This window comes from Thamnophis sirtalis, unplaced genomic scaffold (assembly GCF_051295495.1).
Source record: "Thamnophis sirtalis isolate CommonGarterSnake01/CBP01778 unplaced genomic scaffold, rThaSir2_p1.2 scaffold_8, whole genome shotgun sequence".
NCBI lineage: Eukaryota > Metazoa > Chordata > Lepidosauria > Squamata > Natricidae > Thamnophis > Thamnophis sirtalis.
Genome location: NW_028261388.1, coordinates 58705801 through 58726106, shown reverse-complemented (window position 1 = coordinate 58726106; position 20306 = coordinate 58705801). Strand labels below are relative to the sequence as shown.

General features: G+C 41.5%; 1 protein-coding gene across 21 annotated transcripts in view; it reads right to left on the bottom strand.

Moving 5' to 3' along the window:
• The window catches only part of CASK (calcium/calmodulin dependent serine protein kinase), a 333687-nt gene that overhangs the window by 226543 nt on the left and 86838 nt on the right, over window positions 1–20306 (bottom strand). For all 21 annotated transcript variants that reach the window (XM_087721747.1, XM_087721750.1, XM_087721748.1 and 18 more), the window contains exon 2: window positions 10082–10194. In XM_087721747.1, the coding sequence (XP_087577873.1) occupies window positions 10082–10194 (113 nt within the window). The remainder of the gene's footprint in view (window positions 1–10081; window positions 10195–20306) is intronic.

Below are 20306 nucleotides of genomic sequence, written 5' to 3'. Positions count from 1 at the left end.
TGCCTGAATTTCCTCAAGTTCAACTTTACTAAACACTTTATTCCGTATAACAAATCGCCTTTGATCTGCTAGTCGTTGTTCACTAACATTTGAATCTGGATATTGTTTCCATAATTCATACATTCGCTTTAAAAGGGCGTTGGTACTTACCTGATACGCCTCTTCTCATAGTGGGGGGAGGAGTATCCAGAATGGGTTGACCTTGTCCTCTCATGATTGGATGAGTCAGAGAAGCTCTTTGGGCAATGCCCCCTGGCCAGCAGGACTTCCCATATTTGACGAAGAGCTCCATCCAACTCCTTGCACCATTCACTCCAGACTCTTAATTCAGTTCTTAGCTTTTATCGTCTTCAACATCAATATTTATATAACTTCATAAAACAATGAACATAACACTTAGTCGTACAAACATAGTCAGGGAGGGACTGGATACTCCTCCCCCCACTATGAGAAGAGGCATATCAGGTTAAGTACCAACACCCTTTCTCCATAGTGAGGGAGGAGGAGTATCCAGAATGGGACATACCAAAGCCTGCACGTCCCTAGGGAGGGAGACCCCTGAGGCCCCATGTTCCCCACTCCTGCCAGTTGAGGCGTGGGCACCGCCCTGTGAACCGCCTACATCACCCTGCGGCCAAAGATGCTTCTGCTGAGGCAAAGGAGTCCCGTTTATAGTTCCTAGCAAAGGGAGAGGGGAAAGCCCACGTGGCTGCCCTGTGGATTTCGGCCAGGGCTGTCTGTGTGGCCCAGGCCCTGGACGTGGCTGCGCTCCGCTTGGAGTGAGCTGTGATATGATTGGTGTCTGTAAGCCCTGTGATTGGTATGCAGTCGCAACGCAGGTTCGCAACCACCTGCCTATTGTGGTGGAATTCAACCTGTTACCCAGGACCCTGGTTGGAAGGAGACAAACAGAGCTTCGGATTTCCTGTTTCGTCTGGTTCTCCTGAGGTAAATCCTCAGAGCTCTCCTTCCGCCCAGAATGTGCCACTTCTTTTCCAACGGGTGGGAAGGGTCTGGACAGAAGTTGGGCAAATCAGTTCCTGGGCTCGATGGAAGCAGGGGCCCACCCTGGGGATGAAGGACATAACCCCACCCTGTCTTGGTGGAAGATGCAGAGATCCTCCCTGGTGGGTAGAGCTTGCAGTTCGCATATCTGCCTGGCGGAGATGATGGCCACCAGAAAGGCCACCGTAAGAATCAGGAACTTAAGGGAAACTGTTCGTAAAGGCTCAAGTGGAGTGCCTATTGGAGCGTTCAGTACCCTGTGTAAGTCCTAGGAAGGGTACCTGAACACCGTGTGCGGTTTGGGGTTGGAAGCCCCCTTGAGGAATTGCCTGACCATAGGATGGTGAGTCAAGCTCTGGATCCTGCCACGCAGGAGAACTGGCGAGATGGCTGAAACCTGTCTCCTAATCGTGTTAGAAGCTAACCCTCTGTCCCGGCCTGCCGGGAGGAGGTCCAGAATCTGAGGCACTGAGGCCTGGATAGGATTGTACCCCAGGGAATTACACCATGAGGCAATGGAGCCATAGATACGCTCTGTGGAGGGTGTGCGGGCAATCTGTATAGTCTGCATCACCCTGGGGGGAAGAGGTCTTTCTCCAGGATGCTCCGCTCAAGAGCTAAGTGATCAGCTGGAGCCATTGAAGGTCTGGGTGCTCCAGCGACCCCTGGTTAAGGGATATCCCCTCCTGAGGGATTCTCCAGGGCCTCTCCGCTGAAAGAGACTGGAGATCTGCAAACCATGGCCTCCGGGGCCAGTGAGGTGCCAACAAAACCCCTTCCGCCCCCTCCCAAAGGATTTCCCATATGACCCTGGGGATCAGGGGTAAGGGCGGAAAAGCATACCGATGACCCCTGGGCCAGGGGCTTCGCAGAGTGTCCACCCCTTCTGCCCCCCATGTCTGGTACCTGGAGAAGAATCTCGGGAGCTTAGTGTTGAGGGGCGTGGCGAATAAGTTGACCTCCGGGCATCTGAAGCACTCCGCCAGCTCCTTGAAGATTGCTGGCTGCAGCTTCCACTCCAAATTGTCCACCTCGGTCCGGCTGAGCCAGTCGGTTCTGATGCTCCCCACCCCTACTATATGTTCTGCCCTCAGCGAATGTTGTCTAAATTCATAGGCTATCTGAGGTGCTTCTGCGATCTCTCATAGTCGGACATCCCATTCTGAGTTTGTGGTGGGTTCTGGCATGGGGACCGGCCTGTCTGACCCTTTTCCTCCCGGCCATAAGGGTGCTATGATTCTATGGCTAGGATTAGCACAGAGATATTCTGAATGTAAACACAGATGGAGTTTAATGGGCAGCCACTAGAGTGCGTGTAAAGATGAAGTGAGGGAAGCTAAGGCTTACAATAAAGAAAGGCCTGCCACAAAGGTAAAATAATAATAACAACAACAACCACAACAATAATAATAATAATAAAATAAAATAAAATACAAAAAACATCTTCCCGCCTGTTAAAACCAAGAAAGATTAAGGAAACGATTGGTCCCTTGCTGGGAGAAAGTGGCCCAAAGGTGACAAGCAGCAGGGGTAAAGCAGAACTATTTAACTTGTGCTTGGCATCTGTCTTTACCCGAAGGGATAAACAGTCCAACCTATCAAGAACAGCACCCCAAAAATCAGATTAGGAACCCAAGATGAGATAGGAAGAAATGGTAAATGAGCACCTGTCTACCTTAGCCAAAGTCCAATTCCTAGGACCGGATGGGTTACACCCCAGGGATCTGAAGGAACTGGCAGACGAGATCTCCAAACAACTGAAACTATATCTATCAGAGATCCTGGAGTACCGGAGAACCACTATAGGATTGCTGATGTGATTCCCCTCTTCAGAAAGGGAGAAAAACAGATAAAGAGCCCAAAGCCAACATGGGTTTGTCAAAAACAGATCATGCCAGACTAGCCATATTGCTTTCTTAGATACGGTGATAACACTAGTGGACCATAGGAATGCCATCGATATAGTTAAGTTGCACTTCAGCAAGTCCTGATAAGGTAGACCATAACCTACTACTAGATAAAGTAGAAGAACATGGGTTAGACATAGTGGCACCAGATGGCTTTGTAACTGGTTGACCAACCGCACACACCTGTACTCCTCAATGGAACTGCCTCTTCATGGAGGGAAGAATGCAGTGAGTACCCCAAGGCTCTGTGTTGGGCCCAGTACTCTTCAACATCTTCATCAGTGTTTTGAATGAGGGTGTTAGGTGTGTAAGCTAACAGTTGGGTTAGCATGCCATGATAGTAGTACTGTTTCTTTAAGAACTGCTGTTATCTAAAGCGGTCATAAGAAGGAGCCAGAATGACTGTTAGCTCTCTGTTTGTTAAATGCTGATAGGTGGAGGGACTCATCAGATTTGCAGATGACCCCAAGATGGCAGGAATAGCCAACACTCCAGAATACAGGCTAAAGATACAGAAGGATCTTGATACACTTGAACATTGGGCACTGCCTAGGAAAACGAGATTCAATGAAGTAAGGTTCTACCTTTAGGCAACGAAAATGAAGTGCACAGGTACAGAATACCTTGCTCCACAGTAGTGACTGTGAAGGGGATCTTGGAGTCCTAGTGGACAACCCTTTAACATGAGCTGGCAGTGTGCAACAGCTGCCAGAAAGACCAACACAGTTTTTGGCTGCATAAACAGAGGAATAGAATCAAGCTCCCATGAAGTGTTAATCCCACTTTATAAGGCCTTGGGAAGGCCACACTTGGAATTCTGCATTCAGTTTGGTCACCATGATGTAGAAAGGATGTGGAGACCCTAGGGAGAGTGCAGAGAAAAGCAACAGAGGGGATCAGGGGACTGGAGGCTAAAGCCTATGAAGAACGGTTGCAGGAACTGGGTAGGTCTAGTTTACTGAAAGGAAGGACTAGGGGAGACGTGATAGCAGTGTTCCAATATCTCTGGGGTTGCCACAGAGAAGAGGCAGCCCAACTATCCTCCAAGGCACTTGAGTGCAGAGCAAGAAGCAATGGGTGGAAACTAATCAAGGAGAGAAGCAACTTAGCACTGAGGAGAAATTTCCTGACAGTTAGAACAATTAATCAGTGGAACAACCTGTCTCCAGACGTTGTGAATGCCCCAACAGTGGAAGTTTTTAAGAAGCTGTTTGATAGCCATTTGTCTGAAATGGTATAGGATTTCCTGCCTAGGCAGGGGGTTGGGCTAGAAGACCTGCAAGGTCCCTTCCCACTCTGCTATTGTATTGCATAGTATTGTATTGCATTGCATTTGCTCTTTGCCTAGTCATCCCCACCCTTGGAAGGCCTTCAGGGGTAATCTCTAATCTGATTGGAGGCTCCCTCCATTGAGAGCTGCAGCCATTAGCAGCAGGGCTGATTACTCCTCCCCCCTCTGCTTGTTTTTTTCCCAGGCTGCAGGGGGCGGCCGGCTTGGGCCACATGGGGCCTCTCCTCCCCTTTCTTCCCAAATGGCTATGCGGGGCAAATACCATAGCCCCGCCCTCAAGAATTAGCCACAAAAAACACAGCTTTTGCTAAGAGGCCATCAGCCTCCTTCTCAGGGCCTTCTCGCCCCTCCCTCTTTCTCCTACTCAAAGGAGAATGTTCTTAAGGGGGAAGCAAGAATTAGCCACCAAAAAACACAGCTTTGCTACTGAGAGCTGCTGGCCATTAACTGTGTCTCCTTCTGAGGACCTTCTCACCCCCCTCTCTTTCTCCTACTTAAAGGAGAGTGTCCTTAAGGGGGAAGCCTTCTCCTGTTACTTGGCAGTCAGAAAAGGGACAGAGACAGGCTTGCATACATCGTTAGGCAAGATGCTGAAACACCGGAGGACAAGCCTCCCTTGGGGGGGAGGAGTTCTCAGGTTGGGGGGGGGGTTCTTCCTGCAAGCCTTGTGGCAGCTGCCTCTGTGATTCATCAAGGAGGTAGGCTTGGAGGGGGGGGGATTGATCCACCGCCTGCCTCTTTAACCTCCTAGATAAGCCTCCTTTTGGCCCTTTGCTGCCTCCCCTGCCCTTGGCTAATGCCTCTGCGATGGTTTCTCACCTTTTTAAGGGCTCCTCAGAGCCTCCGGTGGTGGTGTTGCTGGAGGGCTGAGAGCTGGGCTCCTGCCGGCCTCCTGAGCTGCTGGGGGCCGCCATCTTGGACCACGTGGTTTCAAGATGGCCCCCGGCTCCAAATTCAAAAGGCTCCTCTTTGCTGGAGCACATGGAAATGGCTTTTGCCTTTGCAGGCTTGTCATGCGGCTGCCGCTCTCGCCTCCCTCTGCCTCCCGCAGCTCTTTCTGAGCCTTTCCGGCGCTCACCTTGTCCACTGGTGATAGCTGCCAGCGCAGGCTTTCCAGGGCGTTTTAACAACCCTCGTGGCTCAACCCATGAGGGGAGCAGAGGAGCGCTTCTGCTCCTGAGAAGCCTCTGCGTCAAGGGCTGCCTCTAGGAAGCATATGCCCTCTCCTTCTGCCTGCCCGGCAAGGGTCCTCCCTGAGTGACTCCGTCTCACTCAGTGGCCAGGGCAGCGTGCTGCCCCAGGGGGCTTGTGGCAGTCTAGTCTTTGCAGGAGGAGGCTGTGTGCAATGTAGGGAGGCAGGATTCGCCGGGTCCAAGTTTATTTTCCTTAATCCTTTGTAAATTACTGGAGGTCCAGAGTGGTGCATCCTTTCCATTGAGTGGGATGAGTCATATATGGGAAGTCCTGCTGGCCAGGGGGCGTTGCCCAAAGAGCTTATCTGACTCATCCAATCATGAGAGGACAAGGTCAACACATTCTGGATACTCCTCCCCCCTCACTATGGAGAATAACCTCTTTTTTCTGGCTCTGAGTTGTAGTAACAGGCTATTATGGCACGGTTTTCATCTGCACTATATTTTTATTGTTTTGTTGGCTGGTCCACTTGTAGCCCACTTGTCGACGGATGTCCAGGCACCCCAACATCCACTGCGGCCCTTGTTAACCTGCGCGATGACCGATGCAGTATAGAATTTTTATTCGTTTCTTTCACCATATTGTATGGGTTGGCGGGTTTTTTTTATGGGGCCAGGTTGCCAACCTGACCCCAACCCTCCTCCTTTCTCATCCGGGCTTGGGACTGGCAACGGTATTATGATTATCATCATCATCATCATCATCATCATCATCATCATCATCATCATCATCATCCTTTATATTCAATCCAAAAGGATTTCTAATCTTCCTTTCATGGGTGCCATTCAATACTCATATCCAGTTATCACTCATCATAACACTACACATTGTATACATTATCATTATCAATTATTTATTTAACTATATTTACTATCACTAAATCTCGCTAAGTTTAGCTAGTTTTAAATTAATTAAATTAATTTCCATCTATCAACCTGTATCTTTCCAGTAATAAAACAGTGTCATATTTTCTGCCATTTGTGGCATCAATCCTCTAATCATCTCCTTAATCAACTTTGTATGGACTCCTCTTAGCAACTCTTTGCTTATAAGATCTCTCATGTAATTTCGATGCCTTTCTTCTGTTTCCTTAATCTGCTTATCTTTGATTGTCAGTGATGTTATCAAAACTATTGCTAATAAGATTTCTCTCTTTAAGACCATAAATTCTTTTATTTTTTCCTCTTCTGCATCTTCCCATCTAGGGTAGGTTTCCCCTCCATTTAATTTCTCTTTCAGTATTCCACTCTTTCCATTTTCAGAAACAAACCAATCACCATAAGTCTCAGCAATTTTAATTTCTTTATATTCATTTTCCTCTTCAGTTTTTTGGATTTTAACTGCCACTTTTTCCATTTGATGAACATCTTCAACTTCTTCGTCATATTTTACTGTTAGATGCACTAAGTAATCCAACTTCTTCTCTATCCTCTCATTTGTCCTTGATAATTTCTGTATTTCTGAGTATATCTTTTGCAGATTTAAAACCTCTTTCTGGTGTTGAAATTGCGCCATGATTTCCGGCTGACAAACACTGCTACTCTAGCTTAGAAGGTTTTAGCAGAATTAAGCATCACAATAACATTTCACCTTTCTCTGGTTAAGAATCTACTTCAAAGGGACATATCTGTGTTTTTCTTCTGTCTAAACAAGCTGTGAGTCCTTGAAATGCCAAGCAAGGATAATCAGTGAAAAAAGTATTTCGTTTCCAATACACAAATATCTAGCTTCCGAGTAGCAGCATTACAAAGTTAGAATGTTACCATTTCTTTTTTTTCTTTTTGTAATCTTTTTGTATTTCAAGTTAAAAAAAAGGTCCGATTTTTAAATGAGTTAGAAAAACACCCACATTAATGAAAGAGGAGAGTTTTAGTCCATAGATTACGGAAAGTAGTCAAAGAAAAAAAAATAGAAGGAAACTTAATCCTTTCATTTTAAAAGGCTTGCATAAATTCCATCTGTAAAAATAGCATTTAAAAAGTGAGATAAACCACTGTTCAAAACCAGTCCAAATTTAATTCCACTGCTTATTTCTTCTGTTCTCCAGTTTAAATTAATTTTAAGGTTTTTTATAGACTTTTAAAATAGTAAAAATTCCTCACCAGCTGAAAACACTTTCTCTTTCCATATCCTTCTGTTTTGGAGCTGCCTCAACCTAATCAACCATTTGGCTGGATTTTTTGTCACCAGCTTGAAGAGTTTCTCTTGGATCAATCAGAGACTTTGCGATGTCCCTGTGATCAGTAAGTTCCTATTCATCATCTCTACGGGACGGTTTAGGTCCGTTTGGACCACCCAGAGACAAAAGTGTTGACTGTGATCTCAGAGCATTGAGATTGCACATCGTGTTGTCACGACTTCAGCTCCTCCCATCCAGCAAAGAGGGTTTCTTGAATGACTGTATGGAGCACTTCATCTGGGAGTTCAAGCACCAAAGGTCAAAGAGACAGCTATCCAGTCAGTATCTGATATATGCTATCTGATATATGCCTTCAGATCCTAGACACCACATAATAATATGCAACTGAAGAATGACTGAATAGGACTAGAACAAGATTGGAGTGTAGCCAGCACACAATCTGTTTTACTCCATTAAAAATAGCAAATGCAACTGATATATCACCATTGTGAAGAATCTGTCATATCATTCCATTGTAGAGTAGTAGAATCAACTTCACAAGTCTCCTTAGGCATCCATGTCTCAGGATGATTTGGAGAGCTTCCTTATTTACAGTGTCAAATGCCTTTGTCAGCTCAGTGAAGACAGAATAAGAAGCTTGTTTGTTTGATGTACTTCTGGACTTGCCTCATGACAAATGTCCTGTCTGCTCTCCTTCCTGGCCGAAAACCAGTTTGTTAGTCCTTCCTAGTCTTTCAACAAATTTGGCCCATTAGATTACAGCAATAGGGAGCATCCTGATTTAGAAGAACCATAAACTGACTTTATGGGCTAAAGAACTCTTGGCTGGCTGGGGAATGTTGCCTCGATTGAAGAACACTGCTCTGGTGATATGCATGTCTGCATAGCATTCTGCCTACTCTGTCTTCCTCTGCCATCACTTATACTGCATTTTTCACAGTTCAATCTGTTCTTTGGACAGCATGTTCTTAAACTTGTCTGTTTTTGAAACAGATATGGGCCATTCTGCCATTTGGCATAGATTTGTTCTTGGCCTGAAGGGTTGCTGAAATGATCTCATGGTTTTCATCAGTCTTGATACATCTGGGTTCTGAGTTCAAGTGCAGTTGTTGCAGTCTTATGATGACATCTTTAAACTGCATCCACTTTTCAGAACAGTTTCCTACAGCTGCTAATTTCCCAGAGGGGTTTTCATTAAATACATCATAGAAGCATTGGACTTTAACTGAGTCTTGTACTCTGCTGATGCTGAATGACTTTACAGGAATACTTACAGGGAAAAAAAACTGTTACCCAGACACACCCACACACACACCCACCCATATATATATATATATATATATATATATATATATATATATATATATATATATATATATATATATATATATATATATATATATATATATATATATATATATATATATATACACACACACACACACACACACACACACATATATATATATATATAATTTACAAAAAAGCAAAGAGGCATGAAAATGAAAACACTCTATGTCTGTTTCTGTGTTGTATTTTTGCAGAGATAACCAAGATAGAAAGACTACCCAAGGATAGAGCCCTCCCAAAGATCTAACCCAGTGAGAGGAAGCTCTCAACCAGAAGGGTATGATAGTGGTATTCCTTTGTTCATCCTCAACAAATATCATTCAATAGCATACTCTCTCTGTGTTTAAAGATTTCATATACAGTAGTTAGCAATAGTAGCAGATACTCTTAGTCTTAATTGTTCCAATAATCATTTATAATTATCTACAATTTAATTGGCCCTAACATATTTTTATGTGCCTAATATAATCCCTACTGCAAACTAAGCCCTACTTAAGTGCTTGCACAGCCACCCACCTGCCCATTTCATCTGGTTGCTTCTGGTGCCACCAACATGAGGTGAGGTGAGGGGGGGTGGAGGTGCCCCACGCGCCCCTTACCGGCTTACCTCATGGCCCCCACAGCCAGACCATCCATGCCCAGACAACTGCCTCATGGCTACACCACTGGCGTGTCACTCAGCCTACTGCTCCTCGAACGAGCAAAAAACAGCCTGATTTTCATGAAAACTGCCCCCCCCCTTTTTAAAGAGCGTGAATAGCCTTTAGGAGGCTTGTAGAATGCTCCTGGGGGGTGGGGTGGGACCAAAAACAGGCAAAAAACGGTCCGATTTTTGCAAAAACTGGTCCATTTTTTGTCAAAAAAAGGGAATGCACAGCCTTTAGGAGGCTTGTAGAATGCTCCTTGGGGCTGGGGGGGGGGCGAAATTGAGATAAAAATGGCTCATTTTTCACTCATTTCTGCTCTCCCCAGCCCCCAGGAGCACTGTGCAAGGCTCCTAAAGGCTTTGCACGGCCATGTTGGTGAAGGGGGCAGGGTTTTTTGAGGCAAAAATGCTGCATTCAGTGTATAAGATGCACCCAGATTTTCAGCTTCTTTTTTGAGGGAAAAAGGTGCATCTTATACTCCAAAAATACAGTAATTGTTACAAAGTAAAAGAGAATAAAACACTGTTTGATAACAATTGATTTTTACCTTCAGTACTTAAGCCTGGACTTGAAGTGAATTTTGCTACATCGACAATCTTGACAGCAAACTGTTGCCCAGTTTCTCTGTTGATACATCGCCGCACAACACTGAATGGACCCCTAAGAAAGAACAATATTGCTCAATTAATGTAAACATTCTGCGATCCTCCTTTTTTCCCAAACAACTCTATTATTTTTCATTGAATTTTCATTGAATTGGCATTTCAAGAAGTATAAATTGTTACAAAATAATTTTGTTATTTTATTAAACTTTTATTTAGAGAATTACAGCACTTTAATGATCTTTGCTTTTAAAATAAATGAAAAACCCATGTAGTTGGCATTTTAATCCTACACTGCTTTGTAATGTATCAGCAACAGAACAAATAATTTAAATAGGATTTTTTTTTCAATATACATAACACAAGTCCATTTAACAATAAAATGGAAATTCATGAAAGTCATATGAGGAGGAATATATAAATCTGTTCAACAGGATTAAAAGAGAGATTGCTGCAAATTACTAATGTGTACCATTTTGATAAGGGATTTTTCCTTTCTAGTGGGGAAGGTGGCTTGTGCAATTCCTTCAGAACTGGAGATGAAGCAACAATTGAATTGGGGCTCAGACAGGATACATGTAAGTTGAAGAATTCTCCAGAATCAAAAGGATTCCCAAAAATTGATGTATTTGTCCCACAGACAACGGTTTCTTGAAACAAGATTGTGAAAGGAAGGTTTCCACAATCGGTGAGTCAAATGGCTTGGAGGCAGGGTCTTACAGCAACTTCAAAGCTGTAGCACAGCAGAAGAAAAATGGACACTATAACTGACACCCCATTTCTAAATCACTTAATTATAATTTATTCTTTCAGCTTGAGAGGCTTACTCCAGATGTCCTTTTGGAGATTTTCAGTATTTTCAGTATTATAATTTAGTATTATTTTCAGTATTATAAAAAAGCTGATATGAATATTATGAGTTGTTTGTCTAGCAAAAAGGTGAAGATTTGTATTATCAACTGTTTTCTAAAGAAAAAAATATGGATGATTAAAGTTTATTTTTTGGTGAATCTGTGTTTATGGTACCAGATCTTGGAATTTTTGAGTTTAAATTTTTGGAGGAATGTTGTATTTTTTCTATTGACCCCTGTGCTGACTAATGTGGATTTACAAATAAAAGCAATGGGAGAAGTTTCCTTGGAAACCTCCCTCCCCCCTTTATTCTATTTCCAGTGAGGCTCTTAACTGCAATTAACAGTTAACAGAATAATTTCATATTCTGGACATTACAGTGTGCTATTAACTATGGCTATGGAAAGATCACAATTTTGTAGGTCTGAGGAGCACAATGTTTGCAAGAAACCATATAAGAAAAAAAATAGATGTAGATTATTTGAAATGTAAAACTTTGGATGAAGAATTTATATTAGCAGGTTTGAAAAAGACTAATGGAGTTGTTTGGTATTTTAAAGTACGTCTGAAACCATAGGTTTTCTTCTCTTGTGAGTTGAGTACAGTAGAATAGAGTAGCATAACGTAGCTGGAAGGGACCTTGGAGGTCTTCTAGTTCAGCTCCCAGGAGAACCTATACTAGTGATGGCGAACCTTTTGGACAGGGAGTGGCCAAACTGCACATTTGCATGCCCAAGGTGCATGTATGCAAACATGTGCACGTTCTGACATGCACATGCATGGACATGCACATTACCGTGAACGGACATGAGTGCGCGCATGCATAGCAGAAACCTGAAGACCCGCTGGCTGGTGGGGCATCCTAACTCTGAAATCATGGTAAGAGGTAAGATCTTTTTCTTTGGTGAGCTTCTGTTTTGTCTTTTGTAGGGTAACAGAAGCTCATGAAAGAAACGCCACGGAGATCTGACCTGAGGTGAGGGCATACATGCCGCTACTGGCACATGTACCATAAATTCGCCATCACAGACCTATACTGTTTCAGATGTGACTGTCTAGTCTCTTAAAAATCTCCAGTGATGAAGTGCCCACGATTTCTGAAGGGAAGCTGTTCCACTGGTTAATTGTCCTCACTGTTAGGAAGTTTCTCCTTAATTCCAGGTTAATTCTCTCTTTGATTACTTTCCAACATTGTTTTGGAGAATAATTTGACCTTTTCTTCTTTGTGGCAGTCCCTCAAATACTGGAATACTCTTATCAAGTCACCTCTAATTTTTCTTTTCTTTAGACTAGGCAAACTCAAATCTTGCAGTTGGTTTTCATATGTTTTAGTCTCCAGGCCTTTATCTTAGTTGCTCTTCTCTGAATTTTTATGAACTTTTTCCAAAGTCTAAACATCTTTTTTGTACTATGGTAACCAAAATTGGTTGTAATGTTCCAAGTGTTGTCTTACCCTAGCAGTACTATTACCCCTTACCCTAAAGCGGTACTATTACTTCACATGATCGTGATTCTATGCCTATTTATACAACCCAGGATTGTATTAGCTTTTTTGGCTGCTGCTCAGAGGTAGGTCGCTATTTTTTTTACTACCAGTTCGAGTGTGCTCCCGCATGCTGCGCATGAACAGAAATGTCCGGGCGGGTGGGTGGAGCCTCCTGCCACTGCTACTACCGGTTTGCCTGATCCGAGCCGAACTGGCAGCAACTCACCTCTGCTGCTGCTGCACGCTGCTGGCTCATGTTCAAGTGACCATCCACTAGGTTTCCAAGGTCCCTCTCAGTTACTGTTTTTGAGCCAGGTCTTGCCTAATCTGTACTTATACCTTTGATTTTTTCCTGCCTAAATGTAAAACTGCTTTTCTCCACACTGAAATTCATTTTGTTGGATAGGGCCCACTATTCAAGTTTGTCAAGATATTTTTGGATCCTGAGTTTATCATGTGTAAATTTGATGAGCTCCCCTTCTATTCCCTCATCTAAGTCATTTATGAAGATATTGAAGAGTACTGGGCCTAAGACGGAGCCTTGTGGTACCCCATTGCTTACTTCTCTGCATGTGGATGTAGTAGCATTAAGGACTACTTGTTGAGTACGGTTTATCAGCCAGCTTCAAATCCATCTGGTGGTGATGTTGTCTATTCCACATTTTTCTACTTACCAAGAAATAGGTTGTGCTCTACTTTATCAAATGCCTTACTGCATTCTAAGTATACTATGTCCAAAGCATTTCGCTGGTCTACTAATTTAGTACCTTTATCAAAGAATTAAATTAGATTGGTTTGGCAAGATTTGTTTTCAACAAACCTGTGCTGGCTACTAATTATAACTTTATTTGCTTCTAATTGCTCACAGAACTGTTTTTTTTATTACCTTTTCCAGGTTTTTCCCAGGTATTGATGCTAGACTGATTGGTCTGTAGTTTCCTGGATCTGGTTCCCTGCCCCCTTTCCTGAAGATGGGAACCATATCAGCCATTTCCTAATCCTCAGGTACTTCCCCAGTGCTCCAGGATTTTTGAAGGATATGGTAGATTGGTTCTGAGATAACATCTGCCAGTTGCTTCAGAACTTTAGGATGTAATCTGTCAGGTCCCAGTGATTTATATTTATCAAGGTCAGATATGTGTTCTCTTACCATTTTCTTATTTTAGTTTTAATCTCTAGTTTGTCTTTTATAGTAGTTTTTTTTAATATGTTGGACTATAATTTCTTTTTTGCATGAAGACTGACGGAAAGAATGAATTAAGCAGCTCTGCTTTCTCCCTATTGCCTGTTACTTCCTTGCCATTTTCTTTCTTTAGTGGACCCACTGTTTGACTTTTTTCTTGCTATTAATATGTTGAAATAAACTGTTAAAAATATACTTGTTTCACTTTTGTTGCAAGTCTTTGTTCATTCTGAGCCTTTGCTTTCCTGACTTCATCTTTGCATGTTCTGGTATCTGCTGATAATGAGCCTTAGTTATGTGTCCTTCTTTCCATTTTTTGTACCTCTTTTATGTTTTTCAATTTGTCAGAGATCTTTCTGCAGCCATGCTGGTTTCTTCTTGAATTTGTTTTTTCTTATGTGCTGGACTGTGCTTTTATGATAATAGTTTTCAGAGTTTCCCACATTTCTTGAGTTGTTTTCCCCTTTGGGATTTTCATCCATGAAACCTTTCCTAGGCTCTCTCTGAGTTTGTTAAAATCAGCTCTTTTAAAGTTTAAGTCACTGGTTGGATTATTTTATATTGCTTATGTTTGCGTTATATTGAATTCCAGTATGATGTGGTCACTTTCACCCAAGGTTTCGACAACTACAACAACTTCTATTACTTCTTCTCTATTAGCAAGAATTAGGTCCAGTATACTTCTAGTTCCCTCCTCTACCTTTCGGATGACAAATTTGTCAGCTAGGTTCATTATGAATCTGTTTGATCTCCCACTATCTGCAGAGTTTATCTCCCAGTTGATATCTGGATAGGTAAAGTCTCCCATTACTACTGTGGTATGCTTCCTACATACATGTTAACTGGTTGACCAAGAGTTCGTCTATTTCTTTTGATTGGTTGGGTGGCCTGTAATATACACCTATGGCAATATCACTTTTCCCCTTTTATATTGATCCCTATACATTCTGGAGGAGTTTTATCTTTGATCATGTGCGTTTCTGTAGATATGTAGTGATCTCTTACATATAGTGCAACTTAACTTCCTCTTTTTGTAGATCTGTTTCTTTTGAACAATTTGTATCCATCTATCAGTATCAGTACATTCCAGTCATGGGTTTCATCCCACCAGGTTTCTGTAATGGGAACTACGTCATACTTATCCTTGTTTACTATTGCTTCTAGTTCAACCCATTTGTTCCCCAAGGTTTGTGCATTTGTATATAAACATTTCTTTTATGCTTGTTTATTGATATGTTTCCTGCACATTAAAATTCATTTTGTTGGATAGGGTCCATTGTTCAAATTCTAGGCCAGAATTTGGACGGAGACTAATATTGTCTACAATGATTAAAATGCTGTATTGTGGACTAATTCTGCTGACTGCCAGGGGTTCAATCCTGACAAGCTCAAGGTTCACTTAGCCTTCCATTCTTCCGAGATTGGTAAAATGAGGACCCATATTGTTGAGGGCAATATGCCCTGTAAACTGTTTAAAGAATGCTGTAAAGCACTGTGAAGTGGTATATAAGTACTATAAGGAAGGGCAAGATTTAACTTCAACTAGGAATTATAAGCAGATTTCATTGTTAATAATATAATATTTACATAAATATTGGCTGATAGATAAATGTTTTTACAAGACTTTATTCATGATGATTAAAGATGTTTTTTAACTAAAGAATAATTAAGAGAGAACATGGGAATTGTGTTGAATAGAATACTTTACAACAACATAGTGAAAGACAGGATACATTGCAGGTCCCGCCTTTTAAGGAAGTACACCAGATGGGACCTAGAAGTATAATAGGTCTTTCCCTGTAGTGACTCCTTTCCTTTGGAATGTCTATAATTGAAACCAGAAGTTTTGCTTTTAGGCTTCATGGATAAAAAGATTGAAAACATGGTACTTTGTTTTTTATGACGACATAGTATGTGCAAAGATGGAAAGTTATATAAATCCCTACAATGGAAAAAATTACTAAAAGAATACAATAGAACTGGATTGTCTTATAATTACAGAGAATACAAGGAAAAACGTGAGGTCTGAAGAAATAAAATTTCTGTTCTTGTTTTATTTCACACAAAAGTGTTATGAGTTTGACAAAAAGAACTCAATAATGTTGGCAAATATGCTAAAAAGAAAAACATTTCATTACAGATCTTTGATTACCTGCTGTTTGTTCAATAACTGGAGTTATGATGGTGCTGGAAAAGATTTGTAATCTTTCCTCAAAACTACAGCCATCACAGTATCCTCATGGACACATAATTGTGATTTGGTTGCTTCACATTCAGTGCACATTAACAACAGTCACAGTGTCCTGCAGTCATGTGATTATTTGTGACTTACAGAGACAACTTCCAACAAACAAACAAGCAGGAAAGCAAACAAACAAAATCAATGGGAAAGCTAGAAGGAAGTTGTAAGTTGCAGCTACATGATATCCAGGGGTGAAATGCTATAGGTTCGGGCCGGTTTGCTTGAACCGGTAGTAAAAAAATGCTTTAAAAAGTTTTTAAAAGTTCCGATGAGCAGCTGTGCAACAATCAACTGTACCTGATTGTCTGTGAGGTTCCTGCTTGTTGCAGGGGCCATTTTGTGTGAGGTCCAGCTGCTTTTACATTGTGTGAGTCAGTTGTGCAGCTTTTGTGTTATTTTTGTGTAAAGTTTGATAGTTGATTTTTGAACTCTCTGTGACTCTGTTTCCTGCTTGTTGCAGGGGCAATTTTGTGTGGTCAAGCTGACAAAAAGGACTAAGGAAGTGGTCGGTGCGCATAACGTTGCATGAATCGTATATCTATAAACCAAAATAGCAGTAATACATTTTGGACTAGTGCGCCTGAGATTGTGATTTTATTTTATTTCAAAATGACCGGCTTAGTTCAATGTAATAGCTGTTTTGCACCTGCATTTGCAGTACTCTTTTCAAATTTGGATACTGTCCGCTTTGTAAACAAATTACTAGACTACATAGATAGATTACCTATCTAGAATCTCTAATCTATGCTCTCCAAGTAGAAATTAGGTGTCCAATTTGGTCAATCCACTCTATGGAGATACCACGCGATGAGCCCCCTCTACCGCAAAGATCCTGCAGAAGAGCAGTCTGGACAATCGCAGGGTGAGAGCTGTGAACCATAAACACAAAGCTTTTGGTGTGACCCAGCATAACAGATATAGCACCCTTGCTAACCTTAATGGAGACCCTAAAGAGACAGGTCAAGGTAGTTGTGATAATGATGACTCAAATAAGCAGGGGATTGTGGTCCAAAATGAAGAACTTTCTTCGGAAAAGCGAAATGTGGAACCAGGTTATCACACATCAGTTGCACAAGAGCAAGGCAAGCAAAAAGAGAAGTCACCTTCTGGTTGGTGATTCAATCGTAAGGGATGTAAATTTAGGAAAGGATATAGAGGTTTTAAGAGAGGTCAGATGTCTGCCAGGTGCTACTGCGAGCAGAGACAAGAAGTGTATCCTTAAAATAGTCAAGAATGCAAGTAAGGACTGTGACGTTGGTGCTATTATACATCTTGGCACAAATGAACTGTCCCAAAAAGATGTACTTTCTGTGAAGAATGATTTCCAGAGCTTGGGGTATGAACTTAGTAGTATAGGTTATAGGCTTATCTTTTCAGAGGTTTTACCAGTATATAAGGAACAAAAAGGGAAGGGTCACAGTGTAGCAGAGTTTAATATGTGGCTAAAGGAGTGGTGTAAAGGCTTTGGTTTTATTAGTCATGATGTCTGCAGCTGGTCCAATGAAAAACTGTACAAAAGAGATGGTTTGCACACATCTAAGAAAGGGACTGAGTTACTTGGCATTAAATTCACAGATTTTCTGGATAAACATTTAAACTGAACAGCGGGGACAGAGAATTAATTGATACAGAACATTTCTGTCCCCAGCAATCTAAAATTCATAGGGATATCAGTGCATATAACATAGATATTTGTGCGGATAAGATTATCACTCCTACTGTCAAGCAAAACCAAGCATTTAATAGTGAGTGCCATACCATGTGCATGAATCATACAAGTGGCAAGAAAATAGGAGCAATCAGGCATAACACAGGTTAGGTAGACAGTAAACACAGAGTCAATCAAAATAGACTCAAATGTCTATACACCAATGCACAGAGTATGAACTGGGTGAATTAGAAATTCAAGTAAATGAGGGCAGATGCGATATTGTTGCCATTATAGAAACTCGGTGGGATGAAACCCACAAATGGAACATATAACTAGAAGGATTTAAATTTAAAAGAAATAGACCAAATAAAAGTGGTGGAGTTGCACTCTGCACCAAGTGGAACATCCAGCAGGTTCCTAACGAACCTAGCAGACAATTTTGTTTCCCAAAAAGTAGAGAAGAGAACAAGGCGATCGGCCATATTGGACTAATTTTCACTAACAGAGAGGAAATGATAGGTGTTGAAGCCACAGGAACCCTGGGGGCAAGTGACAATGCAATATTGGAATTCAACATTATGCAAACACAAGTTGTAAAACAAAGTCAAACTAGAGTCTTGGACTTTAAGAGAGCTAATTTCAATAAACTTGGGAAGAATTCCATGGATGAGAATCCTCAAGGGGAAAACAACTCAAGAAGCTTGGGAAATTTTGAAAAATGAGATTACAAAAGCCCAGTCCAGCACAATACCAATGAAGAAGAAAAATAACAGCTCCCAAAAGAAACCAGTATAGCTGCATAAAGAACTCTCTGACAAAAAAGATAAATATAAAAAGTGGAAACAGGGGGACAGAAGATAGGCTTAAGATACAGAAGGATTTTGACAAACCTGAACATTGGGCACTATCCAATAAAATGAAATTTAAAGGTGAAAAGAGTAAGGTTTTACATTTAGGCAACAAAATGCACAGGTACAGCGTAGGTGGTACCTTGCTCAATAGTAGTAACTGTGAGAGGGATCTTGGAATCCTAGTGGACAACCATTTAAATATGAGCCAGCAGTGTGCAGCAGCTATCAAAAAAGCCAACACAGTTCTAGGCTGAGGGATAGAATTAAGATCGTGTGAAGTGTTAATACCACTTTGTAATGCCTTGGTAAGTGGCAAGAAAATGACAAGCAACAGGGAGAAAGCAGAACTATTTCACTCTTTTTTTGCATCTGCCTTTACACAAAGGGGAAACACAGTCCAACCTATCCAAAACAGCACCACAAAAATCAGATTAGGAACACAAGTAAAAATAGGTAAGAAAATGGGTAACAAAATGGTAAGTGAGTACCTGTCTATCCTAGACAAGTTCAAATCACCAGGACAGAATGGATTACACCCCAAGTTCCTGAAGGAACTGGCAGACCAGATCTCAGAACCACTGAACTATATCTTTCAGAGATCCTGGAGCACCGGGGAACTGCCAGAGGACTGGAAAAGAGCTGATGTAGTTCCCATCTTCAAAAAAGGGAAAAAAATAGATCCAGGAATCTAGAGACCTATCAGCCTGACCTCAATACCAGGGAAGATTCTGGAAAAAATAATCAAGCAACAAATCAGCGAAAACGAAGCAAACAAAGTCATAACCAAAAGCCAACATGGGTTTGTCAAAAACAGATCATGCCAGACTAATCTTATTGCATTCTTAGACAAAGTGACAAAATTAGTGGACCAGAGGAATGCTGTCGATATAATTTACTTGGACTTCAGTAAGGCATTTGATAAAGTGGACCATAACCTACTACTAGATAAAGCAGAAAAATGTGGTTTAGACAGCATCACCACCAGATGGATTCGTAACTGGCTGACCAACTGCACTCAACATGTAGTTCTCAATGGAACTGCATCTACATGGAGGGAATATGCAATGGAGAACTTCAAGGATGTTTTAGGCCCAGTACTTTTCAACATCTTCATCAATGATTTGGATGAGGGGATAAATGGGGAACTCATCAAATTTGCAGATGACATCAAGCTGGCAGGAATAGCCAACACTCCAGAAGATAGGCTTAATATACAGAAGGGTCTTGACAAACCTGAACATTGGGTGCTATCTAAGAAAATGAAATTCAATGGTGAAAACAGTAAGGTTCTACATTTAGGCAAGAAAAACGAAATGCACAGGTACAGCATATCTGGCACCTTGCTCAATAGTACTAATTGTGAGAGAGAATTGGAATCCTATTGGACAACTTAAATATGAGCCAGCAGTGTGCGGCAGCACAATGAGTAACCCCTCCCAAATACCATGCCCTCCCTCCCCGTTTCATGGCAGCTGAAGCGACAGCAAAGCAGAAGCTGACAATAACTGTATTATAACATATAATACATTGCAACCTCCAGTTACTCCCCAAAATACCTTATTACAGTATTCCTAAATTTTCAACTTACATAAATGTATTAAAAAAAGAAAAACTATTTAAAGTAATGTGTATTGTCATTCAACTTTTCCTTTGGATGTCTCGCTTTAGATGTATTGTCTTATTTCACTTTTCTTCTATATTCTCTCAAAATGTTCTGTCAATCAATGATTATAATCCAAATTGGCCCACCAAAATCCCCAATATCCAAATAATCTAAGAAGCCAACAAACCAAAGATCCAATTCAGTCAGTTACTGTCAGGAATTATTTGTAATCCAAAATGGCCCACCAAATTCCCCAGTGTCTCAGTAATCCAGAAAGAGCCAAAAAGTCACTTCGTTCAGTC